The sequence below is a fragment of the Bos grunniens genome, chromosome 13 (assembly GCF_055505025.1).
Source record: "Bos grunniens cultivar Pamir isolate PY7600 chromosome 13, Bosgru_T2T1.0, whole genome shotgun sequence".
Classification (NCBI taxonomy): Eukaryota; Metazoa; Chordata; class Mammalia; order Artiodactyla; family Bovidae; genus Bos; species Bos grunniens.
Window position 1 is genome coordinate 61,380,196 of NC_141177.1, and position 25,739 is coordinate 61,405,934.

The 25,739-nt window shown below is 38.8% G+C and overlaps 1 protein-coding gene across 10 annotated transcripts in view; it reads left to right on the forward strand.

Moving 5' to 3' along the window:
- NEBL (nebulette) overlaps positions 1-25,739 on the forward strand; it is a 378,828-nt gene that overhangs the window by 320,885 nt on the left and 32,204 nt on the right. For 6 of the 10 annotated variants that reach the window (XM_086334538.1, XM_086334536.1, XM_086334537.1 and 3 more), the window contains 12 exons: positions 1,437-1,547; positions 1,713-1,823; positions 7,336-7,440; positions 9,342-9,434; positions 12,490-12,582; positions 15,675-15,767; positions 17,472-17,564; positions 19,244-19,336; positions 20,549-20,653; positions 21,735-21,906; positions 23,277-23,369; positions 24,594-24,743. In XM_086334538.1, coding sequence (XP_086190664.1) covers positions 1,437-1,547; positions 1,713-1,823; positions 7,336-7,440; positions 9,342-9,434; positions 12,490-12,582; positions 15,675-15,767; positions 17,472-17,564; positions 19,244-19,336; positions 20,549-20,653; positions 21,735-21,906; positions 23,277-23,369; positions 24,594-24,743 — 1,312 coding nt within the window. The other 4 variants (XM_086334539.1, XM_086334543.1, XM_086334545.1 and 1 more) reach the window with 4 other exon arrangements.

Here is a 25,739-nt window from a genome sequence, read left to right on the forward strand (position 1 = left end):
ACATTCATACATATAAATGTTCAATTATAGGAATAAGAATAATCAGTAGCTTTAAAATGTGACAAGAGTGTCTTAAGACAATTGTGTCTATGTAATCATGACATTTTATAGGTAACAGATAATCCAGCTCAAAAAAGCAGATAATTTTTATTGTTCTTGTGACCCAGCAGTAGAGGAATTCTTGGGCATGGCTTAATCTAGGACTGACTTACACAGTGTGATTTCTGTTTTAGCTTCTGACTTTCTCTTCTGGGGCAGGCTTTCTTCTCCCATTTGCAAGGAGGCGCATGGCAGCTCCCAGGGCTGCAAACTTCTTCATTCATGTCCAGAAGGAAAGAAAAGTCTCCTGATACATTGTGTGGAAAGAGAAACGTTCCTTTCCTTAAATGTACCAATCATGAAGGGCCAGGGGTGGGGTGTAACGATTTTCTTCAGCCGAGTAGGGTCCTTGCACTGGGGCCAGTCTCAGCCAAGGTGGAGAGCTTAGAACAGGAAGCAGCGAGTTGCCCAGTGACAAATCAAGGAGCGAATGAAGGAAAAACAGGAGTAAGGTTCCAGGAGGCAACCAGCAATTACTCACTACAGAATGAGATAGGACAATTTTTTAAAATCAATAAATATTTAATTAAATGTTTTCAAAGTATAACATTTTGTCAACTAGTCAATAGCAATGTAACACATGTATTATAAAGTTACATATATTTTATCTTCCCTAACAGATAAAATTATACTTTAATATAGTCTATTTACTATGGATTGGGGCTTTTGCCAGTAAAGATGAGAATATACCAATGGCCGATAAGCACATGAAAGGATGCTCAGCATCATTACCATCAGTGAAATGCAAAAGAAAGCCACAGTGATGTATTACTTCACAGCCACTAAAAGGCTAGGATAAAAAAACATAGATTTTAACAAGTGTTAGTGAAGTTGTAGAGAAATCAGAACCCTTCTTGTGTATTGCTGCTAGGATTGTAAGACTGAATAGCCACTTTGGAAAACAGTTTAGCAATTCCTCAAAAGGCTAAACAGTTACCATATGACCCAGCAATTTCATTTCTAGGTTATATACTCAAGAGAAATGAAAACTTATGTAATGTGACATTTTTACACTCACATTTTATTGATATTCATCAAGTTATATATTAACCAATATTTTATCACTTTATTGAAATATAAAATATTTTCCTTCACCTCCCTGTGTTTTCTTTCTTAAGTCACGTTAGTAGAAAAAAAGCTGCCTGAGTTCTTTTGGTCATTCCAAGTTGTGTTCTGCCACAAATTAAGTCTTTGTCATTTCCTAGAAAAAAAGAAGTGAATTTACATCCAGTTTATTTCTAAAAGCCATGATCTTGACATCAAAAATGACATCAAGTTTTCCAACGCAGATTTTCAAATTATTGTAAGGCCCTAATTTCAGGTTTTATTTTCTGCAGAAAGATTATAAAAGAGATCTGGAGACTGAAATTAGAGGGAAAGGCATGCAGGTGAGCACAGACACTCTCGATATCCAGAGAGCCAAGAAAGCATCTGAAATGGCCAGCCAGGTAAGAAACTAACAGGACACGAAGTTTAAAACAAACACATCAAATTGTATACAGAAGAAATATAAATGGTGTTTCCACATGTGTGACATTGAGATTCAAACATGTAAATATCTGCATTGCTATGGAAAGCTATGCAAAACTGAAGACTGTTTTCTGTTCTTTTAGAAAGAATATAAGAAAGACTTAGAAAATGAAATTAAAGGGAAAGGAATGCAGGTGAGCATGGATATCCCGGATATGCTTCGAGCCAAGAGGGCATCTGAAATCTATAGCCAGGTTGGTAGAGAATAAAGATGCTCAGGATAGTATATTCTAATATCCCAGCACCTTCTGCTCTGTGTGTCTTTATGATTTGTGCCTTTTTGAGGGGTTTCTATTCAAAGTCAATGCACTCTATTATAAAGTAACCACTAACCAAACTTGATTTTGTCAATAATGAAAGGGACAACTGCTGTAGATTCATCTCAACAAAACTTATTGAGCATCAGAGCATCCCTATTAGATCCCTCTGTTTTGAGTCCAAGGACATTTTGACCTTTTTATTTCCATTTTTTTATTCCATTGTGAACTTGGCTCTAATGCTTATCCTGCAAAAAATACAAAGAATTTTCTTTTATCTACTTCATCATGCATATTTTAATTTAAATAAACAACTTAAACTAAGAATAAGTTAAACTGTACAAAGTATAAGGTGAAATTGAAGATTAAGATTAACCAAAATTTAATGTAAGATCTAAGTTTTGTTGATAAAATTTAATTTGCCAAGTATATCTGTGACAAATCTGCCAGAAAACTGGATATAAGAGAAATAATGACCACACAGGAAAGTATATAATGGAAGAAAAAAGTTATTGATAAAATCTGATTTGGGCAAAGTTATTCGTTAGTGAATAATTTATTTGCTATAATATTTGTTATAAAAAGAATGAATCCCAATGGAAAAGTAGTATGCTGCTGCTGCTATATCACTTCAGTTGTGTCTGACTCTGTGTGACCCCAAAGATGGCAGCCCACCAGGCTTCCCCGTCCCTGGGATTCTCCAGGCAAGAATACTGGAGTGGGTTGCCATTTCCTTCTCCAATGCATGAAAGTGAAAAGTGAAAGTGAAGTCGCTCAGTCGTGTCTGACCCTCAGTGACCCCATGGACTGCAGCCTTCCAGGCTCCTCCGTCCATGGGATTTTCCAGGCAAGAGTACTGGAGTGGGGTGCCATTGACTTCTCCGGGAAAAGTAGTATAGGGGAATGAAAAAAAACATAAGATAATGAAGAAATTGGATTTGGCTAATGGGATTTATGTTGAAATAATTTTTAACAAAATTTGACCAAATTTGTCAAAATTCTGACTAACAAGCAAGGAATTGAAACATCCACTGGTTCAAAATTAGAGTGTCACAGAACTCAGGTTCAGGGGCTAGTCACGCAAGGATTCAATATTGAGAGACAAGTGTGAGTAAAAGGAAAGATAGCTTTGCTGAGGAGGCCAGCAATCCTAGGGAGAAGGTGTACTCATGTCCCAAAGAACCAACTATCCCCTGCTATCAGGGGCAAGAGTTTTTATAGGGGAAGTTTAGGGGTGTATAGGCAAAGGGAGTTGGTGATGAACAGGGAAGCCTGGTGTGCTGCAGTCCATGGGGTTGCAAAGAGTTGAACACAACTGAGCAACTGAACTGAGGCAAAGGGAGGGAGGCTGTGAGCGGAAAAGAGTCAGACAGTCGTCTTGAAATTGATCATGTGGTGGTCTAATCAGTGTCATCTTGATTGTTTTAAGTGCAATTAATCTTCAGTTCCAAGATTGGTTTGTTCCCATTTCCTTGAGTCCAGTTCTCAAAATTGTGGCAGCTTATGTCATGGCGATAGTCTGTTTCATCATGTAGTTAGCTTTTTCCACCTGGTGGAGGTTTCAGCATTTACAAAACAGCTCAAAGGATATGGCTGAAAATATTCTCTGTAGCTCTTCAGGAAGAACTAAAGGTCCTTGACTTTGTTTAATGATTAAATTTTATTTGGCCTTGTTTCCTTGCTTTCCTTTGTTTCCATATTTCTAAATTCTCTGATGAAATTTATTCTCTGACTAAAGTTTCTATAGACAAGAGATAGGTGGAGGTAATGGGGGAGTGGAGTCTCTCCTGGGAAGTCCCCATGGGGTCCTGCTCCATTTAAAGGGTATCATGATGCCAGAATTAAGTATTTATCCAAGGAACTGCCTGCTTCTCAGCCTTCTTCAGTGACAGAGCAGATGGGATGGTCCTGAAGTGTGTTCATCTGTCCTCAGTGTCTCATGATGGCACTGAACTTGGAGAAGTTGACACTAGTTGTATCAGCTAAACTACAAATCTAACTTCTTAAAACGGGCATATTGCCATTTGATTCAGTGGAGAAAAGTTGGCAAACTCATTCATACATTCAGTAGATACTTCTTGAACACCCATTTACATGCAAAATTAGACTTGGATTTTTGGCTTTGGGGAACTACTAGGTAATCTAATTATCAAATAATCATGCAAATATAGTATGACAAATTATGATATGTCCTCAGTTCAGTTCAGTTCAGTTCAGTTGCTCAGTCGTGTCTGACTCTTTGCGACCCCATGAATCGCAGCACGCCAGGCCTCCCTGTCCATCACCAACTCCCAGGGTTCACTCAGACTCACGTCCATCGAGTCAGTGATGCCATCCAGCCATCTCATCCTCTGTCGTCCCTTCTCCTCCTGCCCCCAGTCCCTCCCAGCATCAGAGTCTTTATCAATGAGCCAACTCTTTGCATGATGTGGCCAAAGTACTGGAGTTTCAGCTTCAGCATCATTCCCTCCAAAGAAATCCCAGGGCTGATCTTCAGAATGGACTGGTTGGATCTCCTTGCAGTCCAAGGGACTCTCAAGAGTCTTCCCCAACACCACAGTTCAAAAGCATCAATTCTTTGGCGCTCAGCCTTCTTCACAGTCCAACACTCACATCCATACATGACCACAGGAAAAACCATAGCTTTGACTAGATGGACCTTTGTTGGCAAAGTAATGTCTCTGCTTTTGAATATGCTATCTAGGTTGGTCATACCAGAAAGTATAGATAACAAAAGTAAACCCTTCCCATAGGAAGTGGTGCCTGAGTTGTTAGAATTCCTGCTTTAATTTAACAGTGTTGATTTTGTGAGTGTGATATGAGGGTACATCTGATTTTAAAGAACTTTAGTTATTTGAGATACAAGGGAATGTTTAAAAGGGTTTAACGATGCTGTGGTGCGTTTCAATGTGAACAATATTCTCCTTCCTTAACAAGCAGCAGTATGCCATGCAGTTACCTTCACTGACTTTGGAACCAGAGTGGCTGGGTTTAAATCCTGGTTCTGACACTTAGCTAGTGCCTCAGTTTCCCCAAGAGTGGATAATAATACCTGCTTGTGGGGTTATCTTTCTCCGATCTTCTAGGAGGTATCTATCATTCAGCAGGTAGCCATTCTGGACTCCAGAATGTCTTGCCTTCCCTGTCATGCTGTCCAAAGGCTGGGGCTGGAAGCTCCTGTGACTCAGTAGGGCCTTCACTAGCACTGCTTCCTTTTTACTGCACTGCTGGAGTTGCTTTCCTGTTTCTCCACTGCTGGAAAGCCTTCCTTGCCCTGCCCTCAGGTCTTGGGCAGTGCCAAGCCTCCCAGGAGCTCCAGGATTGTATTTCACAAAGGAAAATGCTGGAGGCTTAGGTGTGGAGTCAAGAGCTACAAAGGGTGCAGCCTTGCAGACCAGAGCCTGTCCCTCCACTTTGGCCTCTGGCCACTCTGTTCCCCATCCCAACCCTAGGACCCCGCAACACTGCCTGCCCTTGGCCCACCACGACTTCCTTGCGCCCTTCCCTCTCCTTGTTATTGACAACCTTCCCCAAGTTTTGGAACCCAAAACCCCTGAGCTCCTGTACCCCGCCACCCCTTGCCTCTGGTGCGAGCTGAAGCTGAAATACCAGACCACCTGACCTGCCTCCAGAGAAATCTATATGCAGGTCAAGAAGCAACAGTTAGAACTGGACATGGAACAACAGACTGGTTCCAAATCAGGAAAGGAGTATGTCAAGGCTGTATATTGTCACCCTGCTTATTTAACTTATATGCAGAGTACATCATGAGAAATGTCGGGCTGGATGAAGCACAAGCTGGAATCAAGATTGCCGGGAGAAATATCAATAACCTCAAATATGCAGATGACACCACCCTTATGGCAGAAAGTGAAGAAGAACTAAAGAGCCTCTTGATGAAAATGAAAGAGGGGAGTGAAAAAGTTGCCTTAAAACTCAACATTCAGAAAACTAAGATCATGACATCCAGTCCCATCACTTCATGGCAAATAGGTGGGGAAACAGTGGAAACAGTGACAGACTTTATTTTTGGGGCTCCAAAATCACTGCAGATGGTGACTGCAGCCATGAAATTAAAAGATGCTTACTCCTTGGAAGGAAAGTTATGACCAACCTAGATAGCATATTCAAAAGCAGAGACATTACTTTGCCAACAAAGATCTGTCTAGTCAAGGCTATTGTTTTTCCAGTGGTCATGTATGGATGTGAGAGTTGAACTATAAAGAAAACTGAGTGCCGAAGAATTGATGCTTTTGAACTGTTGTGTTGGAAAACACTCTTGAGAGTCCCTTGGACTGCAAGGAGATCAAGCCAGTCCACCCTAAAGGAAATCAGTCCTGAATATTCATTGGAAGGACTGATGCTGAAGCTGAAACTCCAGTACTTTGGCCACCTGATGCGAAGAGTTCACTCATTTGAAGAGACCCTGATGCTGGGAAAGATTGAAGGCAGGAGGAGAAGGGGACAACAGAGAATGAGATGATTGGATGGCACCACCAACTCAATAGACATGAGTCTGAGTAAACTATGGGAGTTGGTGATGGACAGGGAGGCCCGGCGTGCTACAGTCCATGGGGTTGCAAAGAGTCGGACACGACTGAGCGACTGAACTGAACTGAACTGAACTACTATGTAAATGCTGGCACTAGTAGAAGGTATTGCCTAGGATATATCTGAGCTCATAGTAGTGCATTTAGTAGCAAAAGGAAAATTGAGATTTTTATCTCTAGCACAAAATACTAGTACCTTTTCCTTAGTCAGATGTATCTTTATCTGAAGTAGGAAGCAAAGTATAAATCTAGAAGCATGAAGACAAGTAAACAAAAAGAGTCAGGTTACTGGTAGGAGTTATAAGGGCTATTTTAAACAGGAACTGGAACTGCTCATAAGAGAGTAGGTTCATAAGAGAGTAGGTTCTAGGCTTAGGACTCATAGAGGTCAGGCCGTCCCAGGGTGTTTGAATAGTCTTGAGTGGGAACCATTGCCTGAGAGAAGGTGAATGTTTTCCTAGACTGTTTGCTTACCCCTTTTGCATATGCTGTTTATTTTTACTGTTGCATAAATACGTCATAGAGCTGGACAAGACTGAGCGACTGAGCACACACACACAAACACATCAACAACTGATTTGAATCCTAAGGTACAATGTACAGCAAGTGGGCTTCCCTTGTGGCTCAACTGGTAAAGAATCCACCTGCAATGCGGTAGACCTGGTTCGATCCCTGGGTTGGGAAGATGCCCTGGAGAAGGGAAAGGCGACCCACTCCAGTATTCTGGCCTGGAGAATTCCATGGACTCTATAGTCCATGGGGTTGCAAAGAGTTGGACACAGCTGAGTGACTTTCAGGTATAACAGGGTTGGAAAAAGTAGTACCATTTTCTCTTTGTCTCTGTCTCTCTTGAATATGGCACACAGAGCTTCAGATTCACATTCACTTTATATTTTTAGAAAAAGTATAAAGATGAGGCAGAGAAGATGCTTTCTAGCTATTCTACTGTGGCAGATACTCCTGAAATTCAGAGAATTAAGACAACTCAACAAAACATTAGTGCGGTGAGTAGCCATTGTCTCTTTCCAGTTGTCATCTTGAAATGATGTTTTGAAAGGGGGCCTTTGTTCCTCAGTCTGATTTTTTTTGCTGCCTTGCTTGAATTTTCTGTCAAATGCATATCTTTCCTTCTTTAAAATCATAAGAACACCAAATGTTCTTACAACTTATAATTTATCATGATTATTTTAGAATTACAGATTCAAATTTCCTTTTTAGGTACAAGCAACAGGTACTTTTAACTGAATTTTAAAATTTCACTCAGGAAAGAGATCTTAATCTTACACACATATTTTACTTTGAAGATAAAAATAGTCATATGAAGTGATTGCCTTCCTGGTCATTGATTAATTGCATTGATAATACATCTAGGGATTTACTAGTTTGTAACCAATTCCTAAGGGCTTCCCTGGTGGCTCAGTGGTAAAGAACCAGCCTGCCATTTTAAGAGATGTGAGTTCAATCCATGGGTCAGGAAAATCCCATGAAGAAGGAAATGGCAACCCACTACAGTGTTTTTGCCTAGAAAATCCCATGGACAGAGGAAATTGGTAGGCTACAGTCTATGGGGCCACAAAAGAGTTAGAAACCACTTAGTAATTAACCAACAACAATCAATTCCTAAATGTTCATATTTTTGTTTTGAGGAATAGGAATTTTATTAGCATCATTGATTAAGATAGTGGGCTTATATGTAATGGGTATATGAACTTGAATTCTAAAATAAAAATTGATGGTACAGCCAATATTTTAATGTAGAATTAACTTAGTGGTTAAGCAAATGTTATTAAAAATATAAATTCTATTATTTCTGAAAATTTCTGGAATGTTTTCTACTTTCTAATAGGTTGGAAACCTCTTAACTCTGCAGGTATGCTGTTCAGGTACCTCTAGGGTCTTCACAGGCAGGCTGTGCCAAGAGATGTAGAAATCTTGCTGGAAGAGAGGACAAGGGAGAAGAGTCGTGTGGCCCTTACCGCCTGTGATTCCAGATTTCTAGCTTTTGCGGGGGAACATCTCATATGTCCTGCTCTCCTGACCTCCACTGGAACCTACTGGTTAACAAACATCAGGAGAGTGAACCCAAAGGCGGTGCTCTGTGACAACCTAGAGGGATAGTGTAGGGAGGAAAGCAGGAGGGGGTTCAAGAGGGAGGGGTCACATGTGTACCTATGGCCAGCTCATGTTGATGTGTGGCAGAAACCATCACAGTACTGTAAAGTGATTATCCTCCAATTTAAAAATTAATTAAAGAAGAGAGGGAGTAGCTCTGGCCTCGAATGACTTCCTTATAATTAGTCTGTTTTTCTGTAGGACACTTTGTTTTTTCTTTTGCTTTGTGGTCGAAAGGGGTAGGCGTTGGTAGGGATGGAGAGATGTGGGAAGGTTTAAGGAATAAGTGGAAGATAAGGAAAACAGGCCGACTTAGTGTTGATGCTGATGGTAAAGGTAATATTTTCTTTGAAGAGAATAAGACTGTCTTTGCTCTCACTTGAAGAAGAGCAGTTGCTTGAAACTTCATGCTATTTTTGAATTAAATGGTAACTGCTTAGTGAGCTTTTGTAATATGTCCTTTAATTTTTCTCAGCTCCACATATGACATATATTTGTATTTGAAGAAGAAAACTTATATTCTTAGAGCAAGTAATCTGCAGCCATGTAAGGTACCAGGCATACCCTAGAACAGGTAGTAGAGGTTTACTTGTAAGACTGTGGAATACAAAACCAAAGTTCTACATTTATTCCCATGATGGATTATTTAACTGATTAATGTAACATTGGTTCTCATAAATAGAAGCTGTATTCACATTACTTTAAAACCTGAGAAAGTTTCCTTTACAAGAATCGAATCTAGGACTTCAATTCTAATAAGCTTAGTTATTCTTTTCCTTCTCTTATAATAAAGGTATTTTATAAGAAAGAAGTAGGAGCTGGCACAGCAGTAAAAGATACTCCTGAGATTGAACGAGTGAAGAAAAATCAGCAGAACATTAGTTCAGTAAGTTCTCTATGGCATTAATTATCCTTTGCAAAAGCAAACACAAGCTAGATAAATGTTTTTAGTTCTTTACAAAACTAGCTGCCTTTTTCTTTTTTTTTTCTTCACTTTGTTGAAACACTGTTTCATCAAATATCAAAGACCTAACTTTCAGAAGGAAACTGTAGCCTTGTTCCCCTTGAACCTAAAGCAGTATTTCATCTTGATATATATATATCATAATGCATAAGAGATAGATCACTTTAATAGTACAGTAATGAAATCTAGGATTAGTTTTCATCCTTTTGAACAGAATTTTAGCTGTATTACAATTTTCAGAGGAAGGATACTTTTCAATACCTCCCCTCAACTTGGACGAAAGAAATTTTATCCTGATAGAATGATTAAAGGCACTAGAACATTTATTTGGTGGCTCAAGAGAAGGTTTCAAAGGCCCCATTTACCTTCTACTTCTTTGAGCTTCCAGCAAAGAAAAGCACACACCTTCATTATAATTTGTAAAATCAATTACTGCCCCCCTCCCCAGTGCCCTTTGAACTTGGGGGAAGGGTAGAGGAGGTGTTTAATGTTATGGATTAAAAACTTCACTCAGCACTTGACATTTAGAATGGATCATTGCTACCCTTACCAATAGGTGTATTTGGTAATAGTTGTTATACAGTCATCCCTCCGGGTCCACAGGGAGTGGTTGCAGGAGCCCCGCCCCCGCCACACACACACACACACACACACACACACACACACACACACACACACACACACAGAGTCATTCGCACATACTCACACCAACATCTGCAGATGCGCACGTCCCTCACTGTTGGGCCTCCACATCCTTAGGTTCCACATGGAGGATGTGAGGAGCTTGCTGTTTAGTTTCTCGTTGAGGGTTCTTTCCTTACATCTCCTTCCCGGACGTTTCTCTTCACCTTCACCCTTGGAGGCAGAGTTTCTTTAAGTCATCCAAGTCCAACTGCCTGGATTAAACGCCTTTGTCGGGAGCTCCGGTGGTTACCTGGCATCCTAGAGTGTGTGTGCACTGGCATTTGTGGGCACAGAGTAGGAGAGGTAAGGGAGCGCTGTAGTCAACAAACTTACAGAAAATGAACTTGCAGAAAACCTGCAGAATGCGAGTGCACTCAGAGCCCTGTACAGTGAAGGAATCTGATTTCCTGAAGAAAGCGTAGGGAAGGGGACCTGGCGGCGAGAGTGCCGATCCGCCGTGGCAGGAGTCTGTATCAGGCAACACTTGAGCCTGGCAGAGAAATTAGTTCAGCTGAGAAATGTACAGTGGTCGTTTCCTTCCCTTCCAAATGATAACATCTGAAATGTACCCATCCGTGTACTGGGGTATAATGTTATAAATGCTCTGTACTGCACAATTCTATTGCCTACAGCGAAATGACTGTGCCATTTTGATTAGTTTGGAGTCGTATGAAAAACAAAAATATTCATCTTTAATCGTGTTTAGCGTCTCACCCTAGGAAAATCACACAGTCTATCATTTCTTCTCCCGGCATCCCCCTGCCTCTTCTAGCAAACAATAAACGCATAATTCTGTATCTCTATGAGCCTGGGCCATAAACTCCTGCTTAGTATTCAAATGGAAAGTTGCCCTTTCAAGATTAGCAAGATCTGTCAAACCAAGGTAGGATTCTTTAACATTTAAAGATCTTGACATTTTCCACCTCCAGAGTACGAGCCTTTTGAGTATTACTTTTCTCTCTTAAGAACTATTTTGGAGTCCTACTCTGAGACAGTCTGTCTCAGTGTACTCTTAATTTAACTGTTTGGATCTGGCCTAATATTGGCGGTGTTATTCATATCACATATGAAATGTACAGATGCTAAAATATAGATAATAGTGAAGATATTTAGGTATTGAGGACTTCCCTGGTGGCTCAGATGGTAAAAGCGTCTGCCTAGAGTGCGGGAGACCCGGGTTCGATCCCTGGGTCGGGAAGATCCCCTGGAGAAGGAAATGGCAACCCACTCCAGTACTATTGCTTGGAAAACCCCATGGACACCGGATCCTGGTGGACTACACTCCATGGGGTTGCAGAGTCGGACAGGACTGAGTGAATTCACTTTCACTTTCTTCATGACTCAGCATGAATTTCAGCCTTAATCATTTTAAACATTACCAAGTGATTTCTAAAACGTCTTTTGCGTAGATCTAAGTCTTTGCTAAATTTCAACATATGGCACTTAAGTCTAGCTGATATGTCCATATTTATATGTATATACGTGTCCTTTATCTCAGTTACAATCTGTGCATTTTAGACATATTAAAATACCATGTGATATGATAGCATCACTAATCATTTTATAAAGTTTAAAGGGCTTGTCCTGGGCATAACTGTGTGCCAGTGTTGTCATTTATCTGGTTGATCTTCCTCTAAGTAGACTAGACTGAGGAGCTTTTGACTGTTGTGAATGCCAGGATATAGGCAGGCTTCACATAACATGACTGTGTGGTAGAAGACACTTCCTGACTTTCTGCTACTGGCCCTTCTATAGTGATCAGCACTCAATGGCATCTGCTTGTACATATTTCCTCCCACTTTCCTCTTTCTCTTCTTTTATTTTTTTTTTCTTATTCTAGATTATTTGTGTACTCTCAGTCAGATAAGCAGTGTTTTCAAGACTTAGTAGCTAACTCAGTTTGACTCTTGCCTTTAAAGACATGCTAAGTACACAAATAATAAATAGAAATTGCTTTTATTATAGAAAAATAATGAATTATTAAGATAATTTCCAAAATTTTTGGTACATCTGCCTGATGATAAAATTTATTTTTATAAGCAGTATATGCTTATTTTAGTTAAAAAAACTCTGCAGTGATGGATAGGTGAATAGATATGGGTTTGTTTGTACTTTAAGATAAAGGAATCCTGAAAGCACCAGATGAAATAAAAATGTGTGTTGTCATTGAAGGAAAATTAATATTGGAATTAAAAAATAGGCTATGTAATAGTTAAAAATGAAGAATTCTTAACTATTTTTTAAAACTTATGTTGAATAAGATTCACTTTTTTTTTTTTAATAAATCATGCAGGTAAAATACAAAGAAGAGGTGAAACATGCAACAGCCATTTCAGATCCACCAGAACTCAAGAGAGTTAAAGAAAACCAGAAGAACATCAGCAATGTGTGATCATGTTTCTTTAAGTATTGTTTTCTGTGGGCATGGCACTTGCACAGTAGAATGAATTAGAATGAATACCATTGTAGGAAGGCCAGTTCCTGAAAGATGGAGATAAGAGTTCACACATCTTTGTGTTGGGCTAGCATTACATCAAGCATGCGCGTTTGCTTATTAAAGAACATTGTGTTGAATGCCTACTCTGTTCTTGTTCTTGGGGCATTCAAAGATGAGTGAGATACACCTTAAGGTTAGAGGCTGTGTGTATTCTCAAGGTCTCTAGGAGAAACAGTTGTGGGGATAAATAAAGATTGTGCATTAAGTGCTCTAAAATAATTAATATCTGTTGAGTGCTTCCTACCTTTGGGGGTTCTTTACATGCAATATCTCATTTAATGTGAAATAATAACTCTATATTCAAAGTGCTGGGGAAATGCAGAGAAGAAAGGCTATGTTAGTGAGAGAGAGGAAAACCTTTGGAAAGAGTAACATTTGAGCTAGCTTTTAAAGAATTAATAAAAGTTTGGGATGGATTTCATGAGGAAGGGCCCTCCTGGCAGTGCAAACTGAATGTGTTCATGATCTGAGATCTGTTCAAAGAGGGGAAAGTTTAGTGTGATGAGTCCTTGGGGTAGAGGATGGCAGGAGAGAGATGGTGGAGAGAGAAAGCATAATTCAGGCCATGAGGAGGCTGCCGGCAGTGCCATTGTGCCTGGTTCAGATGGCCTGCCTATGCTCAGACCTTGACTTATGAGTTAAATTGCGTAAATGTGTTCTTTTTTAAAAAAATGTTAATGTTATAGGAGTAAAGTTGACTTACTTCTGCTGTACAACAAAGTATATCAGTTATACATATACCCACTCTTTTTCAGATTCTTTCCCCATATGGGTCCTTACAGAGAATTGAGTAGAGTTCCCTGTGCTATGCAATAGGTGCTTATTAGTTATCTATTTTATATATAGTAGTATGTATATGCCATTCACAATCTCTCAATTTATCCTTCCCCCCACCTTTGGTAACTATAAGTTTGTCTTCTACATCCGTGATTCTATTTCTCTTTTGTAAATAGGTTTATTTGTGCCATTTTTTATATTCCACTTATAAGTGATATCATATGATATTTGTCTTTCTCCAACTGGCTTCACTCAGTGTGACCTAGAGACTGTCATAATAGGTCCCTTTTTGTGAAAGAAGAGTTGCACAGGAAGCTCAGCTCAGTGATGAGCTAGAAGTGTGGGATGAGGATTGGGAGGGAGGCTTCAGAGGGAGGGGATATATGTTACATGTAGATGATGCATACTGTTGCACAGCAGAAACCAACACAACCTTGTAAAGCAATTATCCTCCAAAAATTAAATAAAAGTTTACTAGTTTCCAATTTATCATAGACGCATAACTCTCCCTTAAATAACTATTTGAAAATAAGGAGTTAATTTAATTAAAAAATACTAGAAATCACAGCTCAGTAAAAAATACTAGAAATCACAGCTCAGTAAAAAATACTAGAAATCACAGCTCAGGTGATACCTTGCATGTCTTATGGTAAGTGGTGTATACATGATTGAAATTTGAATAACTCTGGAGTGGAGAACAATGTGGGCTCTGGACTGTTGGTTTGATCCTAGATCCAGACCTTACTTGCTGAATATCCTTCCTAAGCCACCAACCTTTCCAAGCCTCATTCTCCTCATCTTTAAAACAGGGACTAGAATATTAAGTGAGATATTGCCTGTAAAGCACTCAGCATGTTTGTGAGTGGGTGAATGCAATACATGAAGCGTCTCCATATCAAATTTATGCCCCCAAACTGACATCCACTAGAAATCGGCTGCAACAATTTCTCTACATCAGTGATGCTGTTCCGCAAATGTTTCTCCTCTGAACTCTACCCAGAGTCATCTTTCTTTGTATCCTGCCATCAACAAAGATTACTTTGGACCTTTCCTCACTTTAGGCAATTATCCGACACAGAATCTGCCTAAACTCTCAAACTGCGTGCCATGGTACAGAGAAAGAAGTCGCACGGCAAGAGCCTGACCCTTTGTCATTTATTTTCCAGGCTTATCAGATATCTGTTCACTTGCACATGCACTTCTGAGGATGTACATCTCAAGTCCATTTTATCTGCAGGCCTTGTGATATCTTGCAAAAAAAAAAGAAAAAATTCCTTCACACTAAGTTTAAGCTCCAAAAACTCATTAAGACTGTCCCTGTGGAGTTCTTCATAATGGAATTGTAACCTCTAGTTTTCCTTTTACCTGTCAGAAATTCATTTGGTGGACATGCTTTCTATCTCCCTGTGTTGAATCCTCATTTATTTCCTGGAATGTGGTGGAATTACTGGGAAAGCTGACCACAAATGTTGGACTCTGATCCCCTACTCCGGCAGTAGGTCAGAAGTATCTCCATGATGGGACTTCCCTGGTGAGCCAGTGGCTAAGGCTCCACTTTCCCACTGCACGGGGCCAGGGTTCCATCTCTGGTCAGAAAACTAAATTCATACTTGATGAAACTAAAGATTCCATTTGCAACAACCAAGACTTGGTGCAGTCAAATGAATAAATAAATGTTTTTTTAAAAAGAAATATCTCCACGATGCTGGTCAGAGCATGGCTTTCCAATGTTAGAACTTGGTGAAGAAGGAGGTTCAGGGTTTCTTTTTATAGTGACAACCGATCATTGAGGTGAAGGCATAGGACTGGCATAACCCTTCTTTCTAGTGATGAATCCAGAATTTTTATTTTTAAATGTAAATATAAAATGGTCATTTGGTAATGTCATTTTAGTACTGTGAAGAAATGAACTCACAGAAGTGGTCATTTATCATTACCGATAGGATCAAACTCAGAGAGGCCACCAAGAAATAATACAGTTTGAAGAAAAACAACCCCAGGTATAATTCAAAACATTTGGGCAAGGAAAAGCTTAGTTCCAGGATCACTGTGATGATGACATCTATTAGCAAAGCATCTTTCGCTGTAAAATCCTAGCAAAGATGTCAGCTAATGAGTGCTGTATGACGTTTCTTTTCACCAGTTGCTGTGTTAGCTCACTCTTCCTTCCGGTAACCTCACACCATCTTGCGTTTGTCTCCCAGCTCAGGTACAAAGAGCCGTGTGACAGAGCAACTCCTGTGAGCATGACGCCCGAGATAGAGAGAGTGAGGAGAAACCAGGAGCAGCTGAGCACGGCAAGTTGTTTCTGTTTTGCTCTTATATTTTACCAAACATTAGCTATTTTTATTCTTTACCATGCTTTCTGAAAAGCATTAGACACTCTACATCTTGGTCACTTCTTTTCTACTATCCCATACTGAGGTGTGTGGACTGTGGCACCCTTGTGAGAGAGAGTCCAGGAAGTTGGGAACTGCTTTGCTACTATTCGGCCATGCTTATTTATTCAAGAAATCTTTTTTTAAAATATTTTTTTATGTGGACCGTTTTTCAAAGTCTTTATTGAATTTGTTACAATATTGCTTCTGTTTTATGTTCTGGTTGGTTGGCTGTGAGGCATATGGGATCCTAGCTCCCTGACTAGGGATTGAACCTGTACCCCCTGCATTGGAAGGCAGAGTTCCAACCATTCAACCACCAGGGAAGTCCCTATTGAAGAACTCTTCATTAAGCAATGTGGCAGGCATTATCCTGGTCACTGGTACACAGAGATAGATAAGACCCCTTCCTATCTTCATGGGCCTCATAGTTTAGATGGTAAATCTCTGAAACTACATCCAAATCTAAAGAGCTGGAGAGCAGCATAGTGGGTATGTTGTCAGTCTGAGAAAAGAGAAAGTTGTCTATTGGCATAAGGCTAAGGAAGACCTGAATTGACTGGGGTTCTGAGACGTAATGTCCTGGCAGGGAACCTTATAAATAAAACAGAAAACATCAATCATTCAGTGATCTGTTGCTAGTAAAGCAAGGGTAGTTAATAATCATGAGGTCCCCCGGCTGTGGACCCTGTGCTAAATGCGTTATGTGATTCGGTGGGGTAGGCCTGATTTATTGCTCTGGTTTGTAGGTGTGGGAAACTGAGTCTTGAGAAGTCAGAGGACATGCAAGAACCCATGGTTTGTGACAGCAGGGCTGGGATTTGAACCCAGGCCTCCCTGAATTCAGAAATCTCTTTCAAATGTGTCCCCTAATGGTTATTTTTCCCATTTTTTGGACCATTTTATGGAATTTTTACCGTTATAAACAATAACCTTCTTCTTCTGAACCAGATAATTTTGAGACACTTTAAAATTTAAGAGTGACTTCTCCCAGATGGAGGAGGAAATCAGGCTGAATACTGCTTTATCCTTACAGTTTCCCTGATAGTGGTATGAGTGAGGGGTCTTAGGCTTCTTTTGAAGATGGAGGCTCCAGGATCAGAATAGGAGTAAATGGCCTTCCCAGGCTGCCATGACTACTTCACTATAGTTCTCTTTTAATGATTTTTTTTTTTTTTTTAGTTTTAATTTTTTTTTCTCCCTATTTTCTGTCCACGCACAGCATGCAGGATCTTAGTTCCCTGGCCAGGGAACTAACATGTGGCCACCGGACACCATGGTGTCTTAACTACTGAACCGGCAAGGATATCCCTTATAATGATTTCATTACAGTGTCTTCCCCTTCTATTTCTATTACATTTAGTCGTGGTCTTTGCAATTGGTTTTGGTATTGAACACAGAAATGTTTATTAAAAATCATTTTTAAGAAGTACAACCAGCACTTGGTGCTTGCCAAGTCAGAAGAATCCAAAGCCAGATGTAGATTTGAACTGAAAGGCTGACACACACCTACTGTGGGAAAAATTATGTAAAAAATAGGGTTAATTTTGAGGCTTATCCTCTGTTGATATTTGGTTGGAGACCATTCTGCTATTTATTAAAATTCATATTAATCCTCCACAGGTAAAATACAGAGGAGAGATTAAACAGGCGACTGCAATTTCTGATCCACCAGAGCTGAAGAGAGTGAAAGAAAACCAGAAGAACCTCAGCAATGTGTGATCTTAGTCACTTTTTTCTTAAGAAAGCAAACGTATTGTCAACATGCCAATGAAGGGATTGTGTTTACAAAGTTTTCATGACCTTGAGTTGATTGCCTCTGCTCTCAATTGACTGTCAATTTACTGGAAAGTTTTCAGGGTGTTAGGCATTGTGGGTCCAGTCAGGCACGCCCTGCTCAGAGTTCCTAGTGACTGCAATGTGATTTTTGTCTGCAGGTTATTGTATATCCCTCTTATCTGCTCTTCGTGCTTGCAGTTTCAGTGATTCTCCAAAGGGATGCCATGGCAGTTTTTGGCATCTTGGCTCTACAATAAGCTTTCCCACTCCCTTTACTCCAAATGAATTAATAAATGTATTCTTGTTCTGTAGCCTGTCCAACCCCATTTCCACTCATAGCTATCATCACTTTATTTTTGGATGATGCTGGGAAAAAATTATGAAGTGTGCCTGGCTGAATAGGTCATATGAAACAGGTCCATTTTCAGGGCACTTGTTCAGGGCTGTCAAGTTTTGCTCAGACACCAATTCTTGGCCTGTTCTAACTCCTTTCTGTTATGTAATCCATGGATGCAGTTTGCTGAGAGAGTACTTTTTTATTTTCTTTTTAAATTTTTTAAAAAACTTACTTTTATTTTTCAGTTGCATTATGCAGCATGTGGGATCTTAGTTCACCAAACAGGGATCAAACCCATGCCCCCTGCATTGGAAGCGTGGAGTCTTAAGCATTAGACCACCAGGAAAGTCCCTGAGAGAATCCTTTTTCTGAAGTCATTAATAATAAATTGTGTTTTCTGGAAGAGGAAATTTGAAAATCTGTTAGATACAAAGAAATCTTTTATTCTTTAAACCTTTAAAGTCCTTTGGCCAGATTATAAAGGGAAGGCAGTTTATTGTTTGGCATTGTCCCTGACAACTGTATTTTGGAGAAGTAGATACTCACCTTCTCCTGATGTATTCAGAGTCACAGTTGATGTAACTCCATTACTCTCTAAAGGGAACATGGTTCTGGAGAAGGAGGGATGGAGCACTGGGGAGCATGCTGGCCTTATGGATCACCATGGTTACTGCTTAGGCATCATGGCCAAAATTCTGCCACAGTTAATTACTAAGAAACCATAATGGTCCAGCAGCCTTCTATATGGGTAAGAATATCTTAAAGTAACATCCGTGAAGATATTTCTTACCTTACTCCTTTGTGATGAAATGCTTATTATAGCCTTACTGACGGTACACCCATATAATGAGTACATTCACAGTGATTCTCTGCCATAGGATGAATTAAAATAGAATGATTTAAGATGCAAGCGTTTTAAATATGACTAGACCTCTGATGGGTCAGTGGTAAAGAATCTGCCTCCCAATGCAAGAAACACCGTTTCAATCTGTGGTCTGGGAAGGTCCCCTGGAGAAGGAAATGGCACCCCACTCCAGTATTCTTGCCTGGAAAAAAAAATCCATGGACAGAGGAGCCTGGCGGGCTACAGTCGATCAGGTCGCAAAGTGCCGGTCATGACTTAGTGAGTAAACAACAACAAAGCCCTCTGCTAGCCTCCTTTTTTTTCCCACCCCCGCAGCTTCCTATCCTTGCTTAGCTCTTTAAAATAAGTACTATGAGGGTCTTGTTTAGTTGAATTGATTCACAGTGCTCTGTTTTTTGTTTTCCAAAATGATAGGTTTATTATAAATCTCAGATGGGAAGAGCTACAGCTTTAAGTGTAACTCCTGAAATGGAAAGAGTAAAGAAGAATCAAGAAAATATTAGTTCGGCAAGTTGTTTTATTCACTTGGTGCTATCATGAAGGACATGTTCTTTATTATTTATTTGCAGACCAAGAAGCTTTTGTAAGATATGCAGAAAGTACATGTGTTATTTCAGATGACATCTGAAAGCCGCCACTGTCTAACTTTACATTGTCCTGAACCGTACTGATGTTTCCAGATGTGACCAACACTTATATTTAAAGTTTCATTTTAAACTGAATTATGTTCATTTAAACAATGAGTCATGTTATTTTAGCCAGTGTCTTTGAAAGTGGTAGTCTTTGATGTATAAGTTAAACAATTATCATTTTACAGATGTATTCCATTGAATGTTGATTGTTAAGTCCTCTCTGCAAAACAAAATAAGAAATGAATTATTACTCCAAAGTAAGGACTTAGAGGAAAAAACAGTCTTTAAATATATTTAACACAGAAATCGGTTACTCATTGAAGTTCTGTGTTGCATGTCAGGGTCTTATTTGGGGAGTATACCTTCTCTCAGGAAATACCAGGGCTTCTGTTCTGAGTGCACATATCCCCTCATGTCTGCAATAATCCGTATCCTGATCTTACACAGAATCAGCCTCAAAAAAAGCAATGTTCTGATAGTCAGATGTCAGAAAGAGCTTTATGCCTGGGAATCAGCATTTAGATTTTAAACTGTGCAGCTCTCTAGTGGCATTTCTGCCCAGAGATGCTGACTGTATTCAACACAAATTACCTTTAAGCTGTGGCTGTTTAGAGGGAACCTAAGGTGGATACCTAATGATTCTTACCATCTGCTCTGGTCAAATAAAAGGAAATATTGATAGAGGTATGTGTGTTATGCATGCTTCCACAGTGTTATGGCAGAAAAAGGGGAAATAGAGAAACAGAAAAAGAAATTTAGGTTCCATTTAGTTTTGGATTTTCCCTATTGATAAAGTATTTCCCACTTTTACAGACTCATGGTTAGTGGATGTTGGTCACTTACACATTTGTATTCAGTTTGTAGAGAGATTTCGGTCATCTTTGCTGTAGCCTTTAAAGGAGACCATCAAGAGTAAAATTTTAGCTCATTATTCTAGAAGGAAATGCAATTCACTAAATAAGTTACCTGGGAAGTAATTCAGAATATGTTGTATATGCCTCACTCATTTGGAAAGCTTGAAAAACTTAGGTAATTTTAAAATTATAGTTGTCTTTTTGTGAAGTATGCTCTGTTATTTACTTTGCAGGTAAAATATACCCAGGACCAGAAACAGATGAAAGGTAGACCAAGTCTGATTTTAGATACACCTGGTCTCAGACATGTCAAAGAAGCTCAAAATCGTATTTCAATGGTAGGGTCCAACAGGTCCTCCATCCGTGACTAAAACGTACTAAGGAGTGGCACCACCCCGTGCACCGATGGCGTTGTTCACCGTTAATCTGGATAACTAACAAAGCATGGAAAGGCCCATGGGCCCATACCGATGGCGTTGTTCACCGTTAATCTGGATAACTAACAAAGCATGGAAAGGCCCATGGGCCCATCCTTTGGGGGGAACTTTCTAATCTTACTGAAATGTACGGGAAATATTTAGTCTAATAAAATAATTTTTCTCGGTGATTTTTTGGGGTGTGTTTTTATTTCTAACGTGACTGCTACTATAAATGCTTTTTATGGAAGATACTTGCTTGGACTTTTTTTTTCAATTAATATTAAGATGGAGTTTGGTGTGTTTACATGTTTAAAGAATATGAAAATATGTATTTTTTTAAAAAACAGTCTCATGAGATATATTTTATATACCATAAAGCTCACCCATTTAAAGTATACAAAGTAGTTTCTAGTATAATTTACAGAGTTAAACAACCATCACCCTAACCTAATTTCAGAATGCAAAAAACACGTGTTTTGAAGTATATGTTTTTGTAACTATATACAAACATTATATATGTAGTTATATGTTTTTGTAACTATATACAAACATTATATATGTAGTTATATGTAACTTGCTCTCTTAATCGAATTTTAAATAATATTGCTTTCTTAAATAATAGTATAGAAATAGCTTATCATTTTATTGCATACTAAAGTTTAAGAGATAGGAAATTAACTTATCCCTAAGTGAGTACATTTTAGAAAGTAACTAGGATTTGAAAAATAAATCTTTCAATACTTCTTACTTATATACAAGCTTATATATTAAAAGAGCTGCTAACTGCAATGATGGAAAGCATTGTGAAAATATCAGCACTTGATTTCTGATGCTAGGAAACTGAAATTTCACAAATTATTTTTGGAATAACCGGAAAAAATACATTTATGTAGAAAATAATCTAGATGCAGCTGGTATAGTAACTTTATACTCAAATTTTGTGAGCTGTGTAGCATTCAGGAAATTTCAGTGGAGTTACTATGGTTTTTCCCGCTTTCAGGTGAAATATCATGAAGATTTTGAAAAGACAAAGGGAAGGGGCTTTACTCCTGTTGTGGATGACCCTGTGACAGAGCGAGTGAGAAGGAACACCCAGGTCGTCAGCGATGCCGCCTATAAAGGTGTCCATCCTCACATCGTGGAGATGGACAGGAGACCTGGAATCATTGTTGGTAAGCTGACTGGCCTGCTTGGCAGGTCTGCACACTCAAAAAGATGGTGCTTTCCCTGTTTTTATTAATGGAATTCACTTCCTTATTCATCGGACCCCTCCTCAAATGCATGACATGGTGCCCAGGTGAAAGTGGACCAAAGGCGAAGTGTTGTTGTTTGCACCACGTTGGAGGGAATTCATGGCCTTTGCCAGGTGTTGTTGCAAATTCGTTCTGTAGTTGGACATTCTCTGTCTTTAATAACCTTCCGGTCTTGAGTGTTCCTGCTTGCTACGCAAAGCAGCAGCCCAAATATCAGACATAGGTGATAATGAAGATTAAGCAATTATTTTGTTTCCCTTTAGCTTATGTGGGCTTCCCTGGTAGCTCAGATGATGAAGAATCTGCCTGCAATGCAGGAGACCTGATTTCGATGCCTGGATTGGGAAGATCCCTGGAGAAGGGAACGGTTACCCACTCCAGTATTCTTGCCTGGGGAAGTCCATGGACGGACCATGGGGTCGCAAAGTGTCGGACACAACTGAGCATCTTTCACTTTCACTTTTAGCTTATGTACTGATCAATAATTGTACTGCAGACATTGTCTGTATGGGTAACAGAACAGAAGTAACACATATAGGTCCTTTGACGTCAAATAGACATGCCTGAGAGATTCTGATGGTTTCTACCATGTGAGTAGCTTATATTTTTTTGAATATTATTTCTGAACTGGGAGAGTAGAGCTGTCTGAAAGTCTCACAAATCAGAGAGAAAGGAGCCTCAACCTTCTGTTCTTTCTTGTCATCCAGAGAAAATCTTAGGAACATAGTGTTGAATGGTGACAGAGTGAGCAAGGTTTGTACTAAAAGCTAAGAAAGCAAAGGAAAGATACTGATTTTTTTCAATTTGTTCAACATTTGCTTCTGTTGTAGGAAGATAATTTTTTTTATTTTTGTTTTGTTTTCTTAGACAAAAACCTTTTAGTTGCCTCTTATAAATTACTCGCATGTCCTTAATCAGGAGTTTTAACCCAACATTTTCCCTGTTTCAGTGTGTGGAGAGCATGAGTGATGAGGGTTTGGGGATGTGGGGAGTGGTGTGGTGTGTATGTGTGATAAGTCACAGGCTCCCTGTGGAAGGTCAACAAAGAATAAACCAGACAACTTATATTTGATCGCAAGGTTTTTTAGCAAATCCTGTGAGTGTGAATCACACTGTGAGTGTGAATATCCCTCCGTTCTCCTCTGAAGTCTGCTGCACAGTGGGTTTGCACATATTACATGCTTGCTTTTTGGATATGCCCCTTTTCAGATTTTGTTTGACTCTCTTGGGTGCTGACTTTTTTTTTTTTAATTCATTCTTGATTTGTTGATTTCTTCCTTTGGTAAAAGACCTCAAAGTTTGGCGCACAGATCCTGGCTCCATCTTCGACATTGATCCCCTGGAAGACAATATTCAGTCTAGGAGTCTACATATGCTTTCTGGTACTGCTTACGTTTTGAGTTCCTCCCCATTTACATGGCTTTTGTCCTCAAAGTGAAGCTGCTGTGAGCTCTGCAGGTTCATTGTGCCTTCTGTGTAATGTAAATTTTCAAGTTTGGGCTTCGAAAAACCAAGAGAGTTGCTGTGTTATTTAATATGCCACTAATCATTTATGAAAACAAAACTTACAAAAGAGCTTTTTAATATATCCTAGATTAGTTCTAGGTTTATTTTAAAGGTGTCTAGAGCTTACTTACACTTCCTTTTTATTAGTGAATATGATTTTAGAAGTTCTCTGGGCTTTGAAATGCAGCTATTTGGACTGCACTAAACTGCTAACATAAAGATTTGTTTTATGAAAAGCACAACATTTTAAAGATATAGTTCTTTAAGGAATTCTTCGAAGACTTTTATATAAAACAGAGGAGAGACTTTCTACATAGCATCGTGAATGTCTTAAAATAGGTTTTCAAGTATCCTTAAAATTTATCTCTGAGTTTTTATAAAATGCAAAATTTGTAGTTTACATAGGAAGTTTATTTGACTTTTAACTTCAACTGTATGTTTATAATTAAAAGTAAAACCCAAATGGTTTGGATTTTTGGGTATAGCAATAGCAAGGGTTGATCTTTGTAGGCTTTCAGACCGCATTTAGCAAACTGAAGATTTGACAGTTATGGGACTTTTTTAAATATATAAATAGATCTATCATTTAGGTCCTTCTCTGCCCCCAATTGTGACTCCAAGTTTAATTGTTAACATTAACAAAATTGAAAGTCCAAGGCAAAGTAGAAATTCTAATATTTTTATAGTAATTTGATCCACATAATCAGCCAAATTGTCATCCAAATTTTCTAAAAATAAAGAAAAGGCAACAAATGCTGTATCATTAGTGATATTTGAAAAGAACTATTAATAACTAAACTTTTGATAGAAATTTACTAATTTGCCAGTGTTTTCTTAGTTCTTGTCAACTTCCCATGCCTCATCTCTCCTTTAAGATTTAGACCAAACTGAGTGTGAATGATCATTAAGTCATCTGTGTTGTTGATAATATGTGCTGAAGTTAGGGAATAGATGGCTAGAATTTATAATACCTGAGCTTTGGGGTTGCAATTTAATGAGGGATTATTTTTCTTTCTTGTTAAATTTTTAAGTAATTATTTTGGTTTGTTTGTTCTTCAAGTCACTTAATCACAAATATGAATATTTTCCTTCCAATATAGAAAAGGCGAATCTTTATAGGAGACAACGGTCTCGGTCTTACTCGAGCAGTACTTTTGGTACAGGTCTGGGAGATGACAAATCAGAAATATCCGAGATTTACCGTAGCTTTTCATGCTGCAGTGAGGTAACAAGACCATCTGATGAAGGAGGTATCAAACATTAACCACTCTCAGAAGTCTCTTTTAATGTATCCCAAGTGTGTCTTTAACAAATTCTTCACTTTTGCACAAACATGGCATGGATATGTTTGAACATTTAAAATTATGTTTAGAAAGTTGAGTCTTTTTTAAAAACTAATAATATGCATTTTTTGCATGCTTGTTTTTCCTATCTTTCCTCACTGTGTTCACTAAAAATGGATCTTTAATGACAACAGGGTCTTGGGATCTGCTACGTGAATCTGTTTCACAGGAGTTGTATGTGATGGATATACACAGCCAGAGTGGAAACTTGAGTTCTGTGGAGTTCATATCTGATTTCCATTAAGGAAAATCAATCTTATGGTTATATTTGAGTGGCTAAGAGAGTGCTATGAATTTATGTGTTTAAATATTCATATACAGTTGCAGACAGAGTTAGATCTTGCCAAAAAGAAATGGGGTATGTACTTGGGATGTGAGATTTTTTTAAAATGGAAAATACTGTTGATTGTTAATAATCTTTGTATCTTATATTACTATCCTTGTCCTTTACATTCTTCTGTTTTCTGGATCCAAGCTGATGGCTTAGGTCTAGAAATCGGTCGTTGAAATTGTTTTGGATGTTAAACTACTCTAGCTGTTATTAAAGGTTATGACTAAGGTACAGCCACATTTGAGTGCCGTGGGGAGGGGGAGAGGAATGAACACAGAACAAAAGGAAAACTGAGTTTCCATTACAACCAAAGGCCATAGCACTGAAATCCCTAAGGCAGGAGATTTTGAAGTGGAGGAGTTTAACATCTTGGGAAAAGTAATGTGACTATGGACCTGATGAAACTATGAAATCTCTTGCAATTGAGTAATTGATTTTTTGCACTTATAGGAAAGACCCCTTTGAGAAGAAAATCAATTGCAGTCAATAATCTTAAATTGTACATTCAGACTTGCCTTAGCTTGGTAGAAAGATGTTTCTTTTTTAAATTTCAGATAAAGTGAGGTATAGTT